This window comes from Cherax quadricarinatus, chromosome 85 (genome assembly GCF_038502225.1).
Source record: "Cherax quadricarinatus isolate ZL_2023a chromosome 85, ASM3850222v1, whole genome shotgun sequence".
Lineage (NCBI taxonomy): Eukaryota > Metazoa > Arthropoda > Malacostraca > Decapoda > Parastacidae > Cherax > Cherax quadricarinatus.
This window is the reverse complement of record NC_091376.1, coordinates 19,337,463-19,359,829: the sequence shown is the minus strand read 5'-3', so window position 1 is coordinate 19,359,829 and position 22,367 is coordinate 19,337,463. Positions and strand designations below refer to the sequence as shown.

Genomic DNA, 22,367 nt, shown 5'->3' with positions numbered 1-22,367 from the left:
GATCAGTACACATCAGACGTAATAAGTTGCAAGATCAGTACACATCAGACGTAATAAGTTGCAGGATCAGTACACAACAGACGTAATAAGTTGCAGGATCAGTACACAACAGACGTAATAAGTTGCAGGATCAGTACACAACAGACGTAATAAGTTGCAGGATCAGTACACATCAGACGTAATAAGTTGCAGGATCAGTACACATCAGACGTAATAAGTTGTAGGATCAGTGCACATCAGACGTAATAAGTTGCAGGATCAGTACACATCAGACGTAATAAGTTGCAGGATCAGTACACATCAGACGTAATAAGTTGCAGGATCAGTACACATCAGACGTAATAAGTTGTAGGATCAGTGCACATCAGACGTAATAAGAAACATCACAAAGGATCCGAGACTGTGAACACTGTATACCTATGTATTCTAAATGTCGCGTAGCTCTATTGGTAGTGCTCTCAGTTCCCACTGTAAGATCTGTGGTTCGATCCCCGGTGCTGGTGGAAACATTAGGATGTGTTTCATTAAGTCATCTTCTGTCCCTGTTCAGCTAGCAGTAAGTAGGTATCTGGGTATTAGGCGACTAGTTTCGGCCTCATACTGGGGACAAAACTGACCTAATTTGCCCAAAATTCTCTGAATAACATGGGGCTTTCTATACAGTTTCCCAATCATGTCACCTTTGATCTGTTTACATTGTACATGTACTTGTAGAAATAACGATTATTATTATTATTATTATTATTATTATTATTATTATTATTATTATTATAGATATGAATGAGCCCAGACTGCAGTTCAGGCTGATACAGAAATAAACTCACCGAGAATGTCTTGTTGAGGAAGCCACTTGCTGATCATAACGTTGTTAGAAATATCTTGCAGCTCTCCTTCGTATTTCCAGATGACTCGCTGCGGCAGCTTACGGAAAGCCTGGATGAAGAGGTCAAGATATTGGGTTGGCATTGAGGTGCCGCGAGTGAAAGACCCCAAACTAAAGTAGATGACGCCAGCAGATCCTGCTCCTGTGATCCACGATTCCAGTTCCTGTAAGAAACACTCGTCCTGTTACTTATTTTGCTTTAGTGTGAAGTATTTGCTCAAGAATGGAACACAAACACAGGCAAAAAAAAAAAAAGCAACAGGATAAACAAAACCAGAACAGAAGTGACAAAACAGACTTGGTTCAGGTAGTCAGGACAACTCACCTGTGGCAGGGGGTTGCCGGGGCGACAATGCATGGCTCCCACCTCCACCTGTGAGGGCAGGAGAGGCAGTGGTGTGTCAATAGCGAAGTGGGTGTTAAGCAGTGCTAGACTCATATTCCTCTCCAGGTCCAGCAACGAAGGCAGCTCCGGGAACTGAGGTGAAATCTGAAGAATGTCAACAGCATTTTACTCAACACATATCTGATGCTTGCGATGGAAGTGAAGACTATCACCAAAAAATATTCTTAAATTATTCATTTCAGAGATATCACTTCCCTAACAGTACAACCCTCATCACCCACCGGCACCACCACAACACACGACAGACAACAACAAACATGGCCGCCGCTATAGTCCAAGATAACTCCTTCCCAGTATTTGATGTCAAAAAGATCACCGACCCAGAAATAGCTAAACTCCTTATGATTCAGAACCAAACGATCACCAAACTAACTCAAGAAATGCAGGAACTAAAGGCTAGCAATGCAGATTACCTCAACAAGATCACTGCTCTAGAACATAAACTAGACACTCTAGAACAACAAAGCAACACCCACACCCGGTCCCTAGACACCATCAACACTCTAAAAGACCAAGTCACCCTACTTACTACCAACATTACAGAGGAAAGATCAAGAGTGGACCAACAACTTGCCAATGTCATAACCAACTTCCAAGACCATAATGACCAACAGCAGCTATCTGACGCTGTTGTAGTTAACAGCAAACATCTCCCAGCCACAGTCACCCAAGAGACCTGCATGGAGACCACCCTACAGCTTATCAAAGACCACCTTCGCCTTAACATACGTAGTGACGACCTAAAGGATTGCAAACTGATGGGCTACCAAGCAGGTAAAAAAACAGTACTGTTAAAATTCCAAACTAGCCTACAAAGAAACAACCTACTAAAAACATCTATTTCTATGAAAACTGATGTTTACGTCAATGAGTGCCTTACCAAAACAAGACAAAACCTTCTTTATCGGCTAAGAAAATTGCGCTATGCCCAAAAAATCCACCAGTGCTTTGTGAGGGATGGAAAAATAGCAGTTAGGAAACAGCCCACTGGGAAGAGATACTTCATCTCTACAGAGCATGACCTTAAAACATTCCTAAGTGAGGATGGACTAACAGAATCAGAGTAAAGTGCAGATAATACCCATAGTCCACCGTTAGTGTTATATTGTCATAAATTTGTGCCCCCCTAAAATTCTAATACCCCAACTACTTTTGATTGTCATTGTTGTATTCAACGATCATTCTGCCTCATAGTCTTAATTGTGTTTAATATCTACAGAATCTATCTCCTTTTTTACAACTTACCACATCACTGTTCTATCTTATTTTATTATAAACTAACCATAACTTGTCTTCAATAATTCTACCTCACTTTAAAAAATACTCAATTGCCCAATTTTATTCTAAATCCCTATTATTGCCCAATTTTACTTTAAACTCTATTGATCAAACTTATTGTAAACTTCTTTTATTGACCATTTTTATTCCATACTTTTTAAACTAGTATTTTCAACTACAACTTTTATATTATCCTGTTATATTATCCATAGTCAATACCAAATTCACTATACTAGACCATAGTGCAATTACTAGTGAGAGACTGGTGCTATTTGTATTTTGTATTTTTATATTAGACTAAACCTAGTTGTACTATAGCTCTTTCTAGCTCAATACATAGTCAATACCAAATTCACTATATTAGACCATAGTGCAATTACTAGTGAGAGACTAGTGCTATTTTTAATTTGTATTTTTATATTATTAGATTAAACCTATTGTACTATAGCTCATTCTAGCTCAAAACATAGACTCCACAAAAGTCATTATTAGACCTTAGTGCAATTACAAGTGAGAGTCTTGTTCTATTTTTAATTTGTATTTTTATATTACTAGTTTATACCTAGTTGTACTTTAGTTCATTCCAGCACAACACATAGACAACATCAACTTCACTATGTGTAGTAGTGACTATACCCTACATGACCAAAATACTCTAGCTATATACTTGTCCAAACTTCCCACCACTACAGATATCAGTACTAGAACTCAACACACAACTCAGGATATAAATAACCATAATTAAAACCTAGAAGATGATTGATCACGTTGACCCTGATCTAAACCTCCATAATCTGACACCCAATCAAAACCTATTGGAAAGTAACTGCCTTTTTTACACAGCATCACAAGCCACCACTATCCTAAACAATGCTAAAAGTCTATCAGTACTTAACTACAACATCAGGTCCTTAAGCAAACACTATGATGACCTCCTAGCACTCCTTGAATCACTAAAGACACCCTTCTCCTGCATTATTCTTACTGAGACCTGGCTTAAGCAGGACACAATAGATATCTACCCTCTACCAGGATACACAGCAATTCACAACTGCAGACCAAACCAAGTTGGGGGTTGTATTGCAATCTATTACTCTAACCAATTATCTTGTCTTAGCACCACTTGCTTTAGTGATGAATATGGGGAATACATTTTTGCTAATTTTACTGTAAAAAACCTTAAGACGCCTATAACAATCGGTGCCATTTACCGGATACCTCACACAAACATCCCAAATTTCAGTGAGAAATTAAAGTCACTAATAACAAACAGACAAATGAATAAGCACCACCTTCTCTTAGCTGGAGACTTCAACATCAACCTTGGCTTACTAGATGATCAGCCTGTAACTGATTTCATCAACAATATGAACAACACACTTCTCATACCAACAATAACTAAACCAACCAGGCTCACTGAGACAAGTGCAACCATAATAGACCACATATGGACCAATATACTAGCCCCCCTTAAATCAGGGATAATCACAGATAGCACTACAGACCACTACCCTACCTTCCTCCTGACAAACATTAGTAAACCACCACTTGAATACAACAAAGTCTCATTTAGACTCCATGACGAGGCCTCAGTAAGGAAGTTCACAGCTGACCTAGAGACTGTTGATTGGCCTACAGAATTCTCCAAAGCCAATGGTATTGATGACTGGACAGACATTTTTCTTAACAAATTACTTAGACTATACAACAAACATTGTCCTATAAAAACAAAACAGATCACAAACAAACGGCTTGGTTGCCCATGGCTAACCAGCACCATTCTGAAATCCATTGACAAGAAACACCAATATGAAAAGCAATATAGACAGGGCTTAATACACAAAGATATTCTTAAACACTATTCATCAGCTTTCACCAAAGTAATAAAGAAAGCCAAACAACTATACTACTCCAGCAGATTCACAGACACTAGAGGAGATATAAAAAAGACCTGGAAAACACTCTCTCAGATTCTAGGGACCTACAAACTGAGAAAAACCAAGAATATTGTCCTAACCAAACCTAATGAAACACCACTACATCCTACTGACACAGCTAACAAGATAAACGACTTCTTCTCAACCATAGGATCTAATCTCGCCAGTAAAATCCCACATACCAATGCCCATGCCGGGGACTACCTAGATGGGAATTTCCCTAATTCCTTCTATCTTGCACCAACTGAGCCCACGGAAGTCACTGAGATTATAAAGTCACTTAAAAATAACTCGGGGAATCTGTCTCATGTCCCACCATTACTGTACAAGCGAGCGGCCCATGTCCTTTCGCATGCTATTTCATTACTTTTTAACAAGTCACTAGAGACTAGCACCTTCCCGAAACTACTCAAGATGGCAAGGGTTACACCAATACATAAAAGTGGTGACCCTACAGACTTAAACAACTATAGGCCAATATCTAACTTACCATTGCTATCCAAAATCTTTGAGAAACTCGTGCACAGGAGACTGTATTCATTTATAACGGCTCAAAACATACTCAACCCCTGACAATTTGGATTCAGGAAAAATAAAAGCACTAATGATGCAATCATAAAAATGCTAGATCTGCTTTACACAGCATTGAAAAATAAGGAATATCCACTAGGAATTTTTATTGACCTAAGAAAAGCTTTTGACACAGTAGACCACGACATCCTACTCAACAAACTTGATCATTACGGTATAAGAGGCCATGCGCTTGCTTATTTCAAATCTTACATTACTAATAGGTATCAGTATGTCACCATTAAAGACACAGCATCAGCAACATGGCCACTTGATACTGGAGTTCCGCAGGGAAGTGTCCTTGGTCCACTGCTCTTCCTCATATACATCAATGACCTTCCAAACGTATCCCAACACCTGAAACCCATTCTCTTTGCTGATGACACGACTTATGTCATCTCTCACCCTAATCTTGCCACCCTCAACACCATTGTGAATGAGGAGCTGATTAAAATATCGACTTGGATGACAACCAATAAACTTACGCTTAACACTGACAAAACCTACTATTTTATGTTTGGTAGCAGAGCAGGAGATGCACAAATTAACATTAAGATTGACAAAACTCTAATTACCAGAAATAATGGGGGCAAATTCCTAGGCTTATACTTTGACAACAACCTGAATTTCAGCACCCATATCCAGCATATAACCAAAACAGTATCCAAAACGGTTGGGATCCTCTCCAAGATACGATACTACGTGCCGCAAAATGCCCTTCTCACACTATACCACTCACTTATTTATCCATACCTCACCTATGCTATTTGTGCTTGGGGATCAACTGCAGCAACACACCTAAAGCCAATAATAACCCAACAAAAAGCTGCAGTAAGAATAATCACTAAATCCCATCCCTGGCAACACCCCCCCCCACTCTTCATAGACCTAAACTTACTCCCAGTTCAGTACATCCACACTTACTACTGTGCAATCTACATCTACAGGGCCTTAAACTCTAATATCAACCTTGACCTAAAATGCTTTCTTGATAGTTGTGACAGAACTCACAGGCATAACACCAGACACAAACATCTCTACGACATTCCCCGTGTCCGACTAAACCTTTACAAAAATTCAATGTATGTCAAAGGCCCTAAAATCTGGAATACCCTACCTGAGAACTCTAGAACTGCAGACACATTCATCACCTTCAAAACTACCATTAGAAAACATCTCATCTCCCTGATACACCTCGTCAACTAACTACATGAATACCACAAGGTGGTTCACACTTACACTCACTCATTTGACCATAAACAGAAAAATTAATCTCAATCTTAAAATAATGAATCCTGTGATACTCCAATACTGAAACTATGTACTGTGCCAAAACAAAAGCATTCACATTGCTAAACTCACAAACTAGTATTTAGTTTAGCCATAATACCAACTTACCTCATAATTTGTAATATTTTACAATTAAGAATAAAACTAAGTCTGCCCGAAATGCCTAGCCATGCTAAGCGTACTAGTGGTACACTCTGTAATCACAATTTTACTACATGTAAACCACACAATAACCAAATTTCTGTAAACTCAGCGTTGTAATCCTTATAGAGAATAAACTTTGAATTTGAATTTGAATTTGAATTTTTAGATACACTAGCTGCACTAAGATAGAATTCTGACTGTGGTCACATGCTCACCTCTTTCTGTATAAGTGGCACAATGGCCCAGTTCCGCCAGTACAATGCCATTCTTAGGAGAATCAGGGTGTTGCATAAGCGATGCCACATGCTCATGGGTCTTGGGAAGTCTTGCATGGGATTAGAGACGAAGGCCGGGTTTAAGACATTTCCTAAGACGGCGCTCTGACGAGGGTCCATCCCTGGAGTAGCGAGGGTGATGAAGGGAACCTCGTGCAGGAAGGGATATGCAACCTGCAGGAGACCCAGTTCTGTGAGTCTTGACTGATGAAGTGGTGATACAATGATCAAAATATGTAAATCAGGGAATGGGCGGAGCTTGAACTAATGGCGGACCCTAAAACTCACTGCTTTCACTCCAATACAGATTTTTATGCTCTCCAAGTCATTCCATTTCGTTCCATCTTCCTTAATTGTCTAAACCACCTCAACACGTCTCCACAGCCCTCTAGATAATACTTTTAGAAACCACACACCACCTCTTAATTTCCTAACTATGGATTCTCTGCATTATATTCACACCACATATTGCTCTCAGATAAGACGTCTCCACTGCCTCCAACCTTCTCCATGTTGCAACATTCAGCACCTATGCTTTACTGGTATATAATACAATAATAATAATAATAATAATAATAATAATAATATCTTCATTTCTGCAAGAACATATGTAAGGTATACAGGCCTAGTTGGAGAGTATTACCTGCAGAGGATTTTGGGGGGTCAAAGCCCCCCGGTCGTGTCTGAGAGCAGGCCTCATCAATAACATTCTACTAAATAGAAAACACATTATTATGCATAGCATTTTGGGAAATTAGGTAAATTTTGTAAGAGAATGCGACCCATAACAGTCAACTAACACCCACGTACCCATTTCACAGATGGGTGAACAGGAACAAGAGGTGTAAGAAAACATGCCCAATGTTTCCACCCTAGACAGGAATCGAACCATGGACCCTGAGTGTGAGAAGCAAAATCTTTGCTTACGGTTAAAGCAGGCACTGGACAAGCACCTTAAGTCGGTACCTGACCTGCCGAGCTGTGGCTCATATGTTGGATTGCGTGCAGCCAGCAGTAACAGCTTGGTTGATCAGGCTCTGATTAACCATGAGGCCTGGTCACGGACCGGGCCGTGGAGGCGTTGACCCCCGGAACTCTCTCCAGGTAAACTTCAGGTATGAGGGCCACTTCAAACAGGAAACTATTCCAAGTGTTTCACTAGGTATAACGCTAGGCACAACTCACATAAGAATTCTTACAACACTGTAGCTGCAATCTAACGGTATGAGTTTTTATGATGCCTCATCGGTCTGGTGAAATGGGTAGGCCTAAGTTAGTTAGGCCCAGAATAACCCACACATGCCCATTCCCCTCAACCACTCAGAATTCTCATGGCTCCAGTATATTAGTACCCATTTTGATGCCTATTATTTAGCGAGAGGTTATTATCTTTTTTGAGTTTTTTTTATATTTCGTCCAATTTTGTTTATTTTTGTTGTACTTTCCGGGAGGCATACGAAAAACTGACTGACGAAGTTTTAATAATATCGGCAGGCAAACACATGAAAAAAATATATGTACTGGTTTGGCACATGACAGTAAGCGTAGTGGCACTGTGAGGGACTCTGGCGACACTCGCGGCTGATACAACAAAGCCGATGAGGCCTGGTCACAGACCGGGCCGCGGGGGCGTTGACCCCGGTGGCCTGGTGGCTAAAGCTCCCGCTTCACACACGGAGGGCCCGGGTTCGATTCCCGGCGGGTGGAAACATTTCGACACGTTTCCTTACACCTGTTGTCCTGTTCACCTAGCAGCAAATAGGTACCTGTGTGTTAGTCGACTGGTGTGGGTCGCATCCTGGGGGACAAGATTAAGGACCACAATGGAAATAAGTTAGACAGTCCTCGATGACGCACTGACTTTCTTGGGTTATCCTGGGTTGCTAACCCTCCGGGGTTAAAAATCCGAACGAAATCTTATCTTATCTTATCTTATCTAATCTCCAGGTAATAACTTGAATTTCTGGTGAAATTAAATAATGTAATATAACTTGTCTTCATGCCGAAAAAATATATATATTGTACGCTTGTGACAGTCACTAAAAATCTGCCATTTTACTCCCCCCCCCCCCCAAAAAAAAAAAAAAATATTTGAGATATTTCAAAAATAATTTCAGCAGAAATTCAAACACACTTTGTTTTATGTTCTGTGTAAAAATAATATCAATCCAATCAATAATAATGCTGCTGTTACAAGCAACAGTCCAAAATCTTACTTCCGAGATATTGCGGAAAGACCGCACAAATGATTATGAAACATAAATTACAAAAATCGCGCTGCTTTTGACAAGTTTCTATGCAATATTAGTGATTTCTTATTGTTTCTCCTGTAATTAAACCGTTTTCTTTAGTAATACACCTGGGTAATAGAGAAAACGTTTCTCTTTTAGTGAGGAACTTTAGTAAATCATTGACCGCGGGCGGCCACCACCCTCCGGTATAATATGCCAACTAATATTATTTTGGTCATCTTTATTATGCTTTTACCTTATTTGTCTAATGTCTGCTATCATTTTTAAGTAATTGGTATAAGAAGATAAAGTTTATTACTAATAATAGTGTCAGTAGAAGACATTTTGTGGTCGACGAGCAGACTGTTGACGAAGCAGTCTGCCTCTCCTCTTTACTCCTCCTACAGTGCTGTAAAGCTCCTCCCACACAGTAATGATGGTCAGTGGTAAGTTTAGTGTATTTGAAAGAAAAACTGACAAAAAGTTAAAAAAAAAAGTAACTACGCTGTCAGGCATATATTTACATGGCACATCATCACCAGACATGTACAAATAGCTATAATTTGCTGTCCCAACATTGCATGACAATGGGATTTTCACCAAATGTTGCCAGATTCTTAAACTACTTTTCTGTAAACAAAACTCGTTTTCCATATTTTTTTTCGATTTTCTTATCCGGGCGCAGTATAAGGTGTCACCCTGTCCCTTCAGATTACTGAAGACTGCAGTAGTCATCACCTGAGCCTAGGATGATGGACTAAAGACTACCCGCACATGTCAAAGCCAGTCATAGCATGAACCAGTTCAAGAAGAGTGCCAAAAGGTGTCTGATGAATGTAGCTACAGAAAGGGAGGGGAATGATTTTCTATTTTTTATCTAACATACGTGTAAATTTTACCTTATTCCTAGTAATGACCCTCGTATTGTAGATAGTCTTAATGACCCTCGTGTAGTAGATAGTCTTTTTAGTATGATAATAAGATGTTATCTTCATTGTAGAATAATAAGAAAATATTATAACCTTTATATTATAATAATAAGGTAAAAGGACCCCAATGGAAATAAGTCACTCTGTCTGACTTTTTTGGGTTATCCCAGGTTCTCTACACATATGCTGCTATGTATGATAATTCTATGTAACTGTATTTGTGTATACCTGAATAAACTTACTTACTTACTTACTTACTCATCTGTATATAATTCTACAGTTTTTAGATTGTGTCCATGAATTGTGTTAATAAAGCCACTGGATGACGAATATTTAGCCCAAATATAGAATATTCAACACCAGACCTTCACCTGGAAAAACATGCCTGGAAACTAAAATAGTCTAGAGAGTTACCTGGAGTTTACATGGAGAGGGTTTCAGGGGTCAATGCCCCCGCGGCCCGGTCTGAGACCAGGCCTCGAGTAGCTAAAGAACTAGTCTAAAAATTAAGAGTAATCACTTCTCACTCTTATTGCCAGAGCTTTGATAAGATGGGTAAGGAAGAAGGATGGGTAAGGATAGAAATGTTAGGTAAGACACATATGCAACAGTTAAGCAACTTTATTCCGAAACGTTTCGCCTACACAGTAGGCTTCTTCAGTCGAATACAGAAAGTGGGCAGGAACAGCAGAGATGTGAAGACGATGTAATCAGTCCATCACCCTTAAAGTCGTAGAATTTGAGGTTGTCAGTCCCTCGGCCTGGAGAAGTTCAGTTCCATAGACTATGGAACTGAACTTCTCCAGGCCGAGGGACTGACAACCTCAAATTCTACGACTTTAAGGGTGATGGACTGATTACATCGTCTTCACATCTCTGCTGTTCCTGCCCACTTTCTGTATTCGACTGAAGAAGCCTACTGTGTAGGCGAAACGTTTCGGAATAAAGTTGCTTAACTGTTGCATATGTGTCTTACCTAACAACCTGTCGGTATTGTATACCATTTTGATGTTCATCAAGGATAGAAATATTGGAAAAGGATGGGAGGGGGAAGAGAGGTAGGATATAAAAGGTAAGTGACACAACCACTTTTGTGTAATTTAAAAAGTGTATGTGGAATAATAAAATATTCTTGAAGGGGTATAATACTAACCCATCAGAGTCACATAGATATAACACGTATATAAGTACATGACTCTGAGTTATTGGTAGTAAACATACAAGTTGCATTTTTATTTTTTTTTTTTTGCGGTTGCACAGCGGATATTTAAACGACAATGAAGGCAATAATTTTCTGGCCAGTTTATAAAGAATTACTTGACACATGAGCTTCTTACAGGTGGTGTCCCACCATAGTAAATGTAGCATAATTTTAACATAGAATGTTATACAAGATATCTCCCTAATTGGGGGCGATGATTTTCTTAGTAAACATAGATGGGTTCTGGTGTTACCCAATCATCTTCATCTATAGGAAGGTTGCTCAATATCATTGGTCGATGGTAATCGTCTTTATGGATGAAGCGACGCAGCCTCTGTGGGAGATATGGATGAAGCGACGCAGCCTCTGTGGGAGATATGGATGAAGCGACGCAGCCTCTGTGGGAGATATGGATGAAGCGACGCAGCCTCTGTGGGAGAGTCATTCTTTGTGTCCTGTGAGGAGGAGTATTGATGATATAGTCAGTGGTATTTTCAACTTGGAGAGGATGTTCTCTCTCTGGCATGTAGAGTCCTTGCATTGCATAGAGTTGACTCACGAAATCGTAATGACACGATTGCAAACAAACCATACCATGGGCGGGATTTGAACCCGCGGTCAGTTTTTTGAGACTCTCTGACCGCGGGTTCAAATCCCGCCCATGGTATGGTTTGATTGCATAGAGTTGTTTCTTTTTCAGGGTGTCAAGGCGTACATTTAAGGCAATAATATCTTGTTGTACATGTAAATCTGCCATTTTAACTCTGTCTCTCCTCCTGGTGCCCGTAATGAAGCGGAGAGCTCTATTCTGGACCCGTTGTAACCGTAGCATGTTGATCTTTGCTGTTAATATCATTGGGACACATGGATATTCGAGTATAGGTCTTATTGTCATTTTATACAGATGTTTTTTGACATGTGGAAGGGCTTGATTGAATCGAAAGAGACTGCTAAGATCGGCTTTGGCTATGTTGATCTTTTTATTTACACGAGATGTTCAGTGGGGCAGCCTATCTATTTCATATCCCAAGATCTTGTTAGGGTTTCTAATGGCTACAGGAGTACCTCTGATGGAGATACCCCCTTTATCTTCGATTGTTGATGCAAAACATCCTATCGTGCTGACAAGGACTTTGTCAGGGTTAGTCGTAATTCTCCATTTATTTTCCCAATTAGAAGTTCGACGAAGTTCAATATTCATTTTTTCTATGACTCTCTCATACTTGTATTTTCTTTCCTGTTACCGGAGTTGATGAGAAGACATGGATAACATCATCTGCAAATTGCGTTATAATTGTATCATTAAACTCTGGTTGAGGAAGGTCATTCACATAAATGTTGAATAGAATTGGACTAAGACAAGAACCTTGTGGGACACCAGCTGTTGGTATAAAAGGCTCTGTCGACCTGCCGTGAAAGGTGGGAAGGATTTTTCTTTGAGTTAAGAAGTTATATAATAATCTGAGAAAAGTCCAGTTATGGTCTGGTAGGTCAATAAGTTTGTACATAAGACCATCATGCCATAAGCTATCAAAAGCTTTATGAACATCTCTGGTGCAATTAAGGCAAGATTACCCTGATGTTTTAGACTTGCTACAGTATCGAAAATAACATTTATTGCATGATTGGTACCTCTATGTGTTCTAAAGCCAAACTGAAGATTAAACTTTATAATAATAATAATAATATATAGGAGAATCAAGAGACATTATGACGTACATAATACTTAGAGAAATTAATAAAGGAGACAGACTGTTTGAACATAGGGAACCAGTGATAAGAAGTAAGATGTACATGGAAATGAATCAAAGGGATGGCAGAAAATGTTTCTTCAATCTGAGGCTGGTTAAGAAGTATTGTACATCGACACTGATAAGAAAATGGCAAAAATAGAGTTTATACTCAGTTACAAAACAGGTGAGTAAAGCTCCTGTTGGCAGAAATATTGTGTGACAGTTTGAGACTTCGTCAGCAGTCGAGGCTGTTTCCCACAACAATATTGAAGAATTGTATACAAGAGCAACATCAGGGTATCTTTATTGTAGACGTTTCGCCACTGAGTGACTTTATCAATACATATTCTAGGACATAATGGGAAGACAGTAGAATTCTGTACAAAAGACGAGGTAATCAGTCCCTCAGCCTCGGAGTTGGTAAAGAGCACGGAACTCTTCAAGAATCTGAAGCACCGTCATGACGACTGGCACGTATAAATAAAAACAAAAAGCATAATACCTTGACTGGAACAATACACAAAAAAACGTACTTAGAAGAGAGGAGCTTACGACGACGTTTCGGTCCGACTTGGACCATTTACAGAGTCGCACTAACAAGGAGAGCAGGAAGGGTATATATAGGCAGGAAGTGGTAGTAGTTTATAGTAGTAGTAGTAGTAGTGGAGGTGAAGGAAGTAGTAGAAAGTAGTACTACTTCCTTCCACCACTTCCTGCCTATATATACCCGTCCTGCTCTCCTTCTTGTTAGTGTGACTTTGTAAATGGTCCAAGTCGGACCGAAGCGTCGTCGTAAGCTCCTCTCTTCTACGTGCGGGTTATTTGCGTATTGGCACTTATACACCGGCGTTAGCCGAGGGACTGATTACCTCGTCTTTTCTATATAGTTCTACTCTCTTCAGGTTATGTCATTAATTTTATATTGCTTAAACCACTGGATGGCGAAACCTCTGCAACAAAGATACCCAGATGTTGCACTGTGTCTAAATCTTGTCGGTATTGTCTATCATTCATGTACATTATAAATGTCAATGGTAAACTATACCGAGAACTATGTTATTAAGTAAAAAAATGCAGTTTGTGGCATTTTTGAGAACACGTTTCGCCCACCAGAAAGGCCATATTGTATCTTATAACCACACAGCAAAGCGATGCAACTTGAGTCAAGATAAAAACAAGAACACTTACCTCGTTGAACATATGGTTAATCACTATGAGATCAAATTCCTTCCTCTTCTGGTACAGATCCTTCACCACAGGTACTTGATACAATTCCCTAGCAATTAGTGGCAGAGAAGTCACAAATATTTGGAAAATACCACCTGGGTCCTTACGAGCGCTAAACATGTTTATATTGTCCTCCTTGAAGTGTGGGAGGCCGTGGTGGACCTCGTGAATGTTAGGATTCTTTGACGACTTCGGGTGGTTGGTCAACATTACTATCTGAAGAGAGAATGTAAGACAGATGTTAGAATAAAGGTGAGACAACTTTGACTAGACAGAAAGATATATTTCACTCAGAAGATTCACTAATATTTATTATTACATAGGCAATGTGCAGTTTGAAGAATGCTACAATTGTACTAAATTGGGAATCTTTGTTGAGGAAATATATCCTCATTAAAGATTCCCAAATGTTGGTCTGTTTTTTAAACCATTTATCACAATGTACACGTTATTAGACAATCTTCCTCCACTTAATAACTTGTCAATAATAATAATCATTTTCCCGTTTATTTAAATTAATTAACACCCCAAGACTCTGATCACCGAGGTCTTACCTTGTGTCCACGGTCGGCCAGAGCCTCAGCCAGAGGCATGAAGACGTTCCTGTGACTCTTGGAGGAGACTGGCAGGAGCATCAGGATCTTGTATGACCTCTCAGGTGGAGACAACTTCCCCATTACACCTCCTACCAGAGTCACCACCAACACACAAAGTCTTGCAAACTTCATCTGCAAAAAAAACAAGTCAAACTGATAACATAGCAATTTAGAGTACAGATGAGTACATTATTATTATTATTATAATCAAGGGGGAAGCGCTAAACCCGGAGGATTATACAGCGCCTGGGGGGGGGGATGTGGAAGGCATTCAGGCTTAATTCGGGGAACTGGAGCACAGATCCAATTCCCTAAATCAAGAGCCCCTCACCAACATCAAGGAACCTTCCTTGAGGGGACAGATGAGTACAGTTTCAAGAATTTTCCAACTTCAGGATCACCTGTCAATTACCCTTTTAACTAGACTGTTACTGATAGCCTGCTGTCCCACATATCCATCACAGCCTGATTGATCTGGCAGAGGTAGAGATTGTTTCCTCTTGAAAAAACTGTTTCTTCTGCAATATTTTTATGTCACAGGCAACCGGAACAATATTTATTCTCTTATCATTGCTAAAAATAGTAGACTTGGTTTTTCTTTTGTAAGTTCACAGTTAAGTGAAACAGATTAATGATGTGTCAGGCTCGTTTTCAGTCTGATGAATAAAACACATGAACAACAGCTGGGTATCCTATTGTTGAAACGTTTCGCCTTCGCGGTAGACTTCATCAATCAACAAATTAGACACATATGCAACACTTGGGGATCTTTAATGAGGAAACGTTTCGCCACACAGTGGCTTCATCAGTCCATATAAAGGAGAAGGGTGAAGCACAGGAGGAGTTTGAGGTAATCAGTCCCTCAGGCTTAAGTCGATGTGGCCAGCATAACGTTGCCAACCTGGGCAACGTTATGCTGGCCAGGACAATGCCGGCGGAAAAGATAGCTCTCTTGGGAATGTGACAGACTTACCCCAATATTGATCACTCCAAATACTGATCACTGGCTTGATCACTCGATATTGATCACGCCATATATTCAGAGCTGATATTGATCACTTTCAGTATTGACCACTACCTGTATTGATCATTGTTTTGATCACAGGACAGTGATATGGATCTCTCGATATTCGCAATTTTCTAGATTAATTACTCCATTATCACACAATACTGATCACTTCTGACACTAATAACTCCCACATATTAATCACTCCCTATAGTTTAGTTAGTTTAAAATCTTCATTGTGCACCCCATACCCATCCTGTGAGCGGCAGTCACCCCATACCCATCCTGTGAGCGGTAGTCACCCCATACCCATCCTGTGAGCGGTAGTCACCCCATACCCATCCTGTAGGTGGTAGTCACCCCATACCCATCTTGTGAGAGGTAGTCACCCCATACCCATCCTGTGGGCGGTAGTCACCCCATACCCATCCTGTGAGCGGCAGTCACCCCATACCCATCCTGTGAGCGGTAGTCACCCCATACCCATCCTGTAGGTGGTAGTCACCCCATACCCATCTTGTGAGAGGTAGTCACCCCATACCCATCCTGTAGGTGGTAGTCACCCCATACCCATCTTGTGAGAGGTAGTCACCCCATACCCATTCTGTGGGCAGTAGTCACTCCATACCCATCTTGTGAGCGGTAGTCACCCCATACACACCCTGTGGACGGCAGTCACCCTATACCCATCCTGTGGGCGGTGGTCACCGTATACCCATCCTGTGGGCGGTAGTCACCCTATACCCATCCTGTGGGCGGTAGTCACTCCATACCCATCCTGTGGGCGGTAGTCACCCCATACCCATCCTGTGGGCGGTAGTCACCCCATACCAATCCTGTGGGCGGTAGTCACCCTATACCCATCCTGTGGGCGGTAGTCACCCCATACCCATCCTGTGGGCGGTAGTCACCCCATACCCATCCTGTAGGTGGTAGTCACCCCATACCCATCCTGTGGGCGGTAGTCACCCCATACCCATCCTGTGGGCGGTAGTCACCCCATACCCATCCTGTGGGCGGTAGTCACCCCATACCCATCCTGTGGGCGGTAGTCACCTCATACCCATCCTGTGGGCGGTAGTCACCCCATACCCATCCTGTGGGCGGTAGTCACCCCATACCCATCTTGTAGGTGGTAGTCACCCCATACCCATCCTGTGGGCGGTAGTCACCCCATACCCATCCTGTGGGCGGTAGTCACCCCACACCCATCCTGTGGGCGGTAGTCACCCCATACCCATCCTGTGGGCGGTAGTCACTCCATACCCATCCTGTGGGCGGTAGTCACTCTATACCCATCCTGTGGGCGATAGTCAAAAGATTACAGAGGTATATAATGGGTCCAGGAACTAGACCCCAAGTTTTGATAGTTAAAGTTACAAAGGTAATGAATCATCTCCACGTCTATACATGGTTACAATTCTGAACAAATTATTAATTAATGAGCAATTCACACATCCACACCTGGTCACAACTGTAATGAGTTATTAGTGAAATATTAATTGGGTCACACACACACACACACACACACACACACACACACACACACGAGTGCATCACCGGACATTATAGCTCTCACAGAAACCAAGCTCACAGGAATGTTAACAGATGCCATCTTTCCAACGAGATCCTGAGGAAAGACAGAGGGAGGAGGAATGGCACTGCTCATCAAAAATCAATGGGATTTTGATGAGCAGGAGAGAGAAGACAGAGAAGCAAGAGAATACATAATATTAACACTTCACTCTGGAAGTCCCAAGGCGATAATTGCAGTGATGTACAACCCACCACAGAACAGTAGGAGGCCAAGGCAGGAGTATGATGAGAGTAATAGAGCAATAGTTGACACACTGTTTGAAGTGGCCAGAAGGGCATGATCATGTGATCATGTGTGCAGGGAAAAGCTACTGATTGTGGGTGACTTCAGTCACAAGGAAATTGACTTAGAGAACCTGGAGCCACATGGGGGCCCCAGAAATTTTGTAGGGCTAAAATGATGGAGGTGGTACTGGGAAACCTTATGGACCAACACGTAAGGGACACTACCAGAGAGAGAGGAGAGGATGAACCAGCGTGACTAGACCTAGTATTCACCTTGAATAGTGCAGACATTGAGGATATAACATATGAAAGACCCCTTTGGACCAGCGCTCATGTGGTTCTGAGCTTCGAATATACAGTAGAATTACAAGTGGAGAGAGAAGCAGGAAGGGCCGGACATATGAAGCCAAACTACAAGAAAGGGGACTACGCAGGCATGAAGAATTTCCTGCACAGGGTTCAGTGTGACAGAGAACTGGCAGGGAAGTCAGTAAACGAGACGATGGAATATGTGGCAACAATATGCAACAAAGCTGAGCAGCGGTTTGTACCCAAGGGTAACAGAAATAACGAGAAAGCCAGGGTGAGCCCGTGGTTCACCCAAAGGCGTAGAGAGGCCAAATCCAAGTGTGCTAGACAATGGAAGAGGTATAGAAGGCAAAGGACCCAGTAGAATAAGGAGAGTAGTCGTAGAGCCAGAAATGAATATGCTCAGGTAAGAAGGGAGGCCTAATGACATAACGAAAATGACATAGCAGCGAAAGCCAAATCTGACCCCAAGCTATTGTACAGCCACATCAGGAGGGAAACAAAACAGTGAAGGACCAGGTGATAAGGCTGAGGAAGGAAGGAGGGGAGTTCACATGAAACGACTGCGGAGTATGTGAGGAGCTCATCACAAGGTTCAAAGAAGTGTTCACAGAGGAGACAGAAGGTACTCCAGAAAGACAGAGAGGTGGGATACACCATCAAGTGTTGGACAAAATACATACAACCGAGGAAAAAGTGAAGAGGCTGCTAAGCAAGCTAGACACCTCAAAGGTGATGGGGCCGGTAACATCTCACCATGGGTCCTGAGAGAGGGAGCAGAGGTGCTATGTGTGCCACTAACAACAATCTTCAACACATCTATCGAAACAGGACGACTACCTGAGGTATGAAAGACATCAGGCAAAGTCCCAATTTTTTAAAAAAAGGGAGAAAGAAAAGGCACGAAGTATTAAACTACAGACCAGTGTCACTGACATGTATAGTTGCAAAATCATGGAGAAGATTATCAGAAGACTGGTGGAGCACCTAGAAAGAAATGAGCTTATCAGTGACAGCCAGCATGGTTTCAAGGATGGAAAACCCTGTGTCACTAACCTACTGGAGTTATGTGACAAGGTGACAGCAGTAAGACAAGAGAGGTGGGTAGCTTGCATTTTCTTGGACTGTAGAAAGGCATTTGACACAGTTTCACACAGGAGGTTAGTGCAAAAGCTGAAGGACCAGGCAGTGATAACAGGGAAGTCACTGTTATGGATCGGAGAATTCCTGTTGTGGTACAGAGATTAATCACTCTCGTTAACTCAAATTGGTTGCAACACTGGTCTCCTGTAAAGAAGTCACATGACCTATTACTGGTACTCGCTGGTTAAACATCTGCTTGTTATTACTTGATGTGGAAGTAACAAGATAATTGCCCCTTCTGAGAGGGCTGGGCCTCTCAGGGCTGAAAAGGGCTGAAGGGGGCTGATACCCCTTCCTGGAGAAAATTTCTCCACAAGGTATGATAAAGTTCATGGAGCAGGAAGAGTGACCCAGTAGCGACCAGTGAAGAGGCGGGGCCAGGAGCTATGTCTCGACCCCTGCAACCACAATTAGGTGAGTACGACTAGGTGAGTGCACACACTACCCCTTAAATTGCTCATTTCGTCACTGATAACTTCCGATACTAGTTTCTGCCGATTGATAACTCCAGATATTGATCACTCGATATTAGTCTCACCACAGATTGATCATTATCAGTATTAGTAATTACCCCTGTTGTCTCCCTATACCAATTACTCCCAATATTGATCAATTACAATACTAATTACTCTCCATTGATCACTATGAAACTGATGACTATGTTAATATTTATATTGATCACTCCTAACATCTGTCACTCCTAACATCTGTCACTCCTAACATCTGTCACTCCTAACATCTGTCACTCCTAACATCTGTCACTCCTAACATCTGTCATTCCTAATATTTATCATACTATTTTGCTCACTTCTAATTTTAATTACTCGAGACTGATTACTCAGTATTAACCGCACTGTAGACATAATACCCCGTAGTTAATAATCACTCCCTTTGATCACCCTCATTATTCACCATGCTCATTATTGATCAACCATTAAACAGAACGAAAATTTAACACGAATAATAATAATAATAATAATAATAATAATAATAATAATAATAATAATAATATCTTTATTCTACATGTACAAGGTATACAGACCATAGCTGACATCAGTGACATACTGCCATATAGAAAGCTGCTTGTTATACAGAGCATTTCCCGCAAATTAGGTCAATTTTGTCCCAGGATGCGACCCACACCAGTCCACTAATACTCGGGTATCAGTTTTACTGATGTGTGAACATAGACAACCGGTGTAAGGAAACACGTCCAGTGTTTCCATCCTCACCGGGAACCGAAACCGGACCCTCGCCATGTGAAGCGAGAGCTTTAGTCACCAGGCCAGGGAGGCCTGGTGACTTTCCATGATCACAGTGTCTTCCAGACCCTTGGCTGTCTTGAAGACCCCTGGCAGTCTTCAAGACCAATGGCCGTCTTGAAGATCCCTGGCAGTCTTCAAGACCTCTGGCAGTCTTCAAGATCCCTAGTAATCTTCAAGACCACTGGGAGTCCTTAAGATCCCTGGCAGTCTTCAAGACACCTGGTAGTCTTCAAGATCTCTGGCTGTCTTCAAGACCCCTGGCTGTCTTCAAGATCCCTGGCGGTCTTCAAGATCCCTGGTAGTCTTCAAGACCCCTGGCTGACTTCATGACCCCTGGCTGTCTTCATGACCCCTGGCTGTCTTCAAGACCCCTGGCTGTCTTTCATTCTCCTGGCTGTCTTCCAGACCCCTGGCTGCCATCAAGACCCCTGGCAGTCAAGACCAGTGGCAGTGTTCAAGACCTGGTAGTCTTCATGACCCCTTGCAGTCTTCAAGATCCCTGGTAGTCTTCAAGACCCCTGGCAATCTTCAAGATCTCTGGAAGTTTCGAAGATTCCTGGTAATCTTCAAGACCCCTGGCAGTCTTCAAGATCCCTAGTAGTCTTCAAGATCCATGGAAGTCTTCAAGACCCCTGGCTGTCTTCCAGTCCCCTGGCTGTCTTCCAGACCCCTGGCTGTCTTCAGGACCCTTGGCAGTCTTCAAGATCCCTGGTAATCTTCAAGATCCCTGGTAATCTTCAAGATCCCTGGTAATCTTCAAGATCCCATGTAGTCTTCAAGACCCCTGGCTGTCTCCCAGTCCCCTGGCTATCTTCCAGACCCCTGGCTGTCTTCAAGACCCCTGGCAGTATTCAAGACCAATGGCAGTCTTCAAGATCCCTGGCAGTCTTCAAGACTCCTGGCTGTCTTCAAGAGAGAACTGGACAGGCACCTAAAGGGACACATGAAATGGTGTCCTCGATTTTTTTTATGTATCGTCCGATTTCGTCCATACAAATCCTAGCAAACAGAATTACAATCTATGCGAATACTATGCCTTGGGAATGTGCAGGCACGGTATATCTGGTAAAACAGGTGGGACATGCACCTTTGCCGCACCCACATGACAACAGGAGAGTGCAACTTCCCTTCTTGTAACTTACTTCACTCAGAAATGTGTCACTCATCAATCAATGAAAGAAAATGCTACAATGCATACTGCCAGGCACATCATCGAAAGGGGACTAGAAGACACAGACAAGCCAGACTATGGGAAACAAAAGAGAGGAGCCACAACCTCTCCAGGGACAGACGTTTTTTTTTAGGGCCAGGAGGGAAAGAAAAAGACTGGCAAGAAATGACAATAATCCTACACTGCCCGAAAACACTTCTGAAGCAGAGGCACGTAGATTGGCCTCTAAAGTGACTCACGAAATCGTAATGACACGATTGCAAACAAACCATACCACGGGTTGGGTTTGAGCCCGCAGTCAGAGAGTAAGGTTTGCAATCGTGTCATTACGATTTCGTGAGTCATGTTGAAGTCTTTGAAGGGACTTGAGCTAGAGTTCGTCACGGGCATGCTAGCGGGAGATTCGTCTGTAAAAACTTGCATTTGTGGTCACAGTGGTGCCTATGCTAACCTTCCTATGGTGTAGAAATATACCTAGTTTGATGAATCTTATTGAAGCTAGCTGGCCCAGTGGATAACGCGAAGGTCTGGAGTTTTGAGACTCTCTGACCGCGGGTTCAAACCCCACCCGTGGCATGGTTTGATTGGTCTCTACTCCAGAACAAAAGATATTAGAGCCAGCAAATAAAACCCCCCTAAATTCCACCAATACAACGACATTTGTCTTTTCAAACTCACAGGGTCTAAAGCCGTCAAAAAACAACAAAATTCCTTACATCTAAGGACTGCTCACGGAATGAAATGCAATGTTCGCAGGATTCACAGAGACCCACATTATGACATTATGACAACGAAATATGGATCCCAGGTTGTAACCTATTCCGATACGACAGACTAAACAGGCAACAAATGGGGGTTGACCTGTATGTCACAGAGTTGCTCATTTACACAGAACTACTAAACACCTCAAATGATGTAGTTAAGTTTTGGAAGTAAAGATTAAAAACCAAAA

The 22,367-nt window shown here is 41.8% G+C and overlaps 1 protein-coding gene across 3 annotated transcripts in view; it reads right to left on the bottom strand.

Moving 5' to 3' along the window:
- Positions 1-22,367, bottom strand: part of LOC128703105 (UDP-glycosyltransferase UGT5-like) — a 35,469-nt gene that overhangs the window by 5,806 nt on the left and 7,296 nt on the right. For all 3 annotated transcript variants that reach the window (XM_070103493.1, XM_070103491.1, XM_070103492.1), the window contains exons 2-6: positions 14,659-14,832; positions 14,066-14,320; positions 6,724-6,957; positions 1,209-1,373; positions 825-1,047 (exon numbers count right to left, since the gene is read on the bottom strand). In XM_070103493.1, coding sequence (XP_069959594.1) covers positions 825-1,047; positions 1,209-1,373; positions 6,724-6,957; positions 14,066-14,320; positions 14,659-14,832 — 1,051 coding nt within the window. The remainder of the gene's footprint in view (positions 1-824; positions 1,048-1,208; positions 1,374-6,723; positions 6,958-14,065; positions 14,321-14,658; positions 14,833-22,367) is intronic.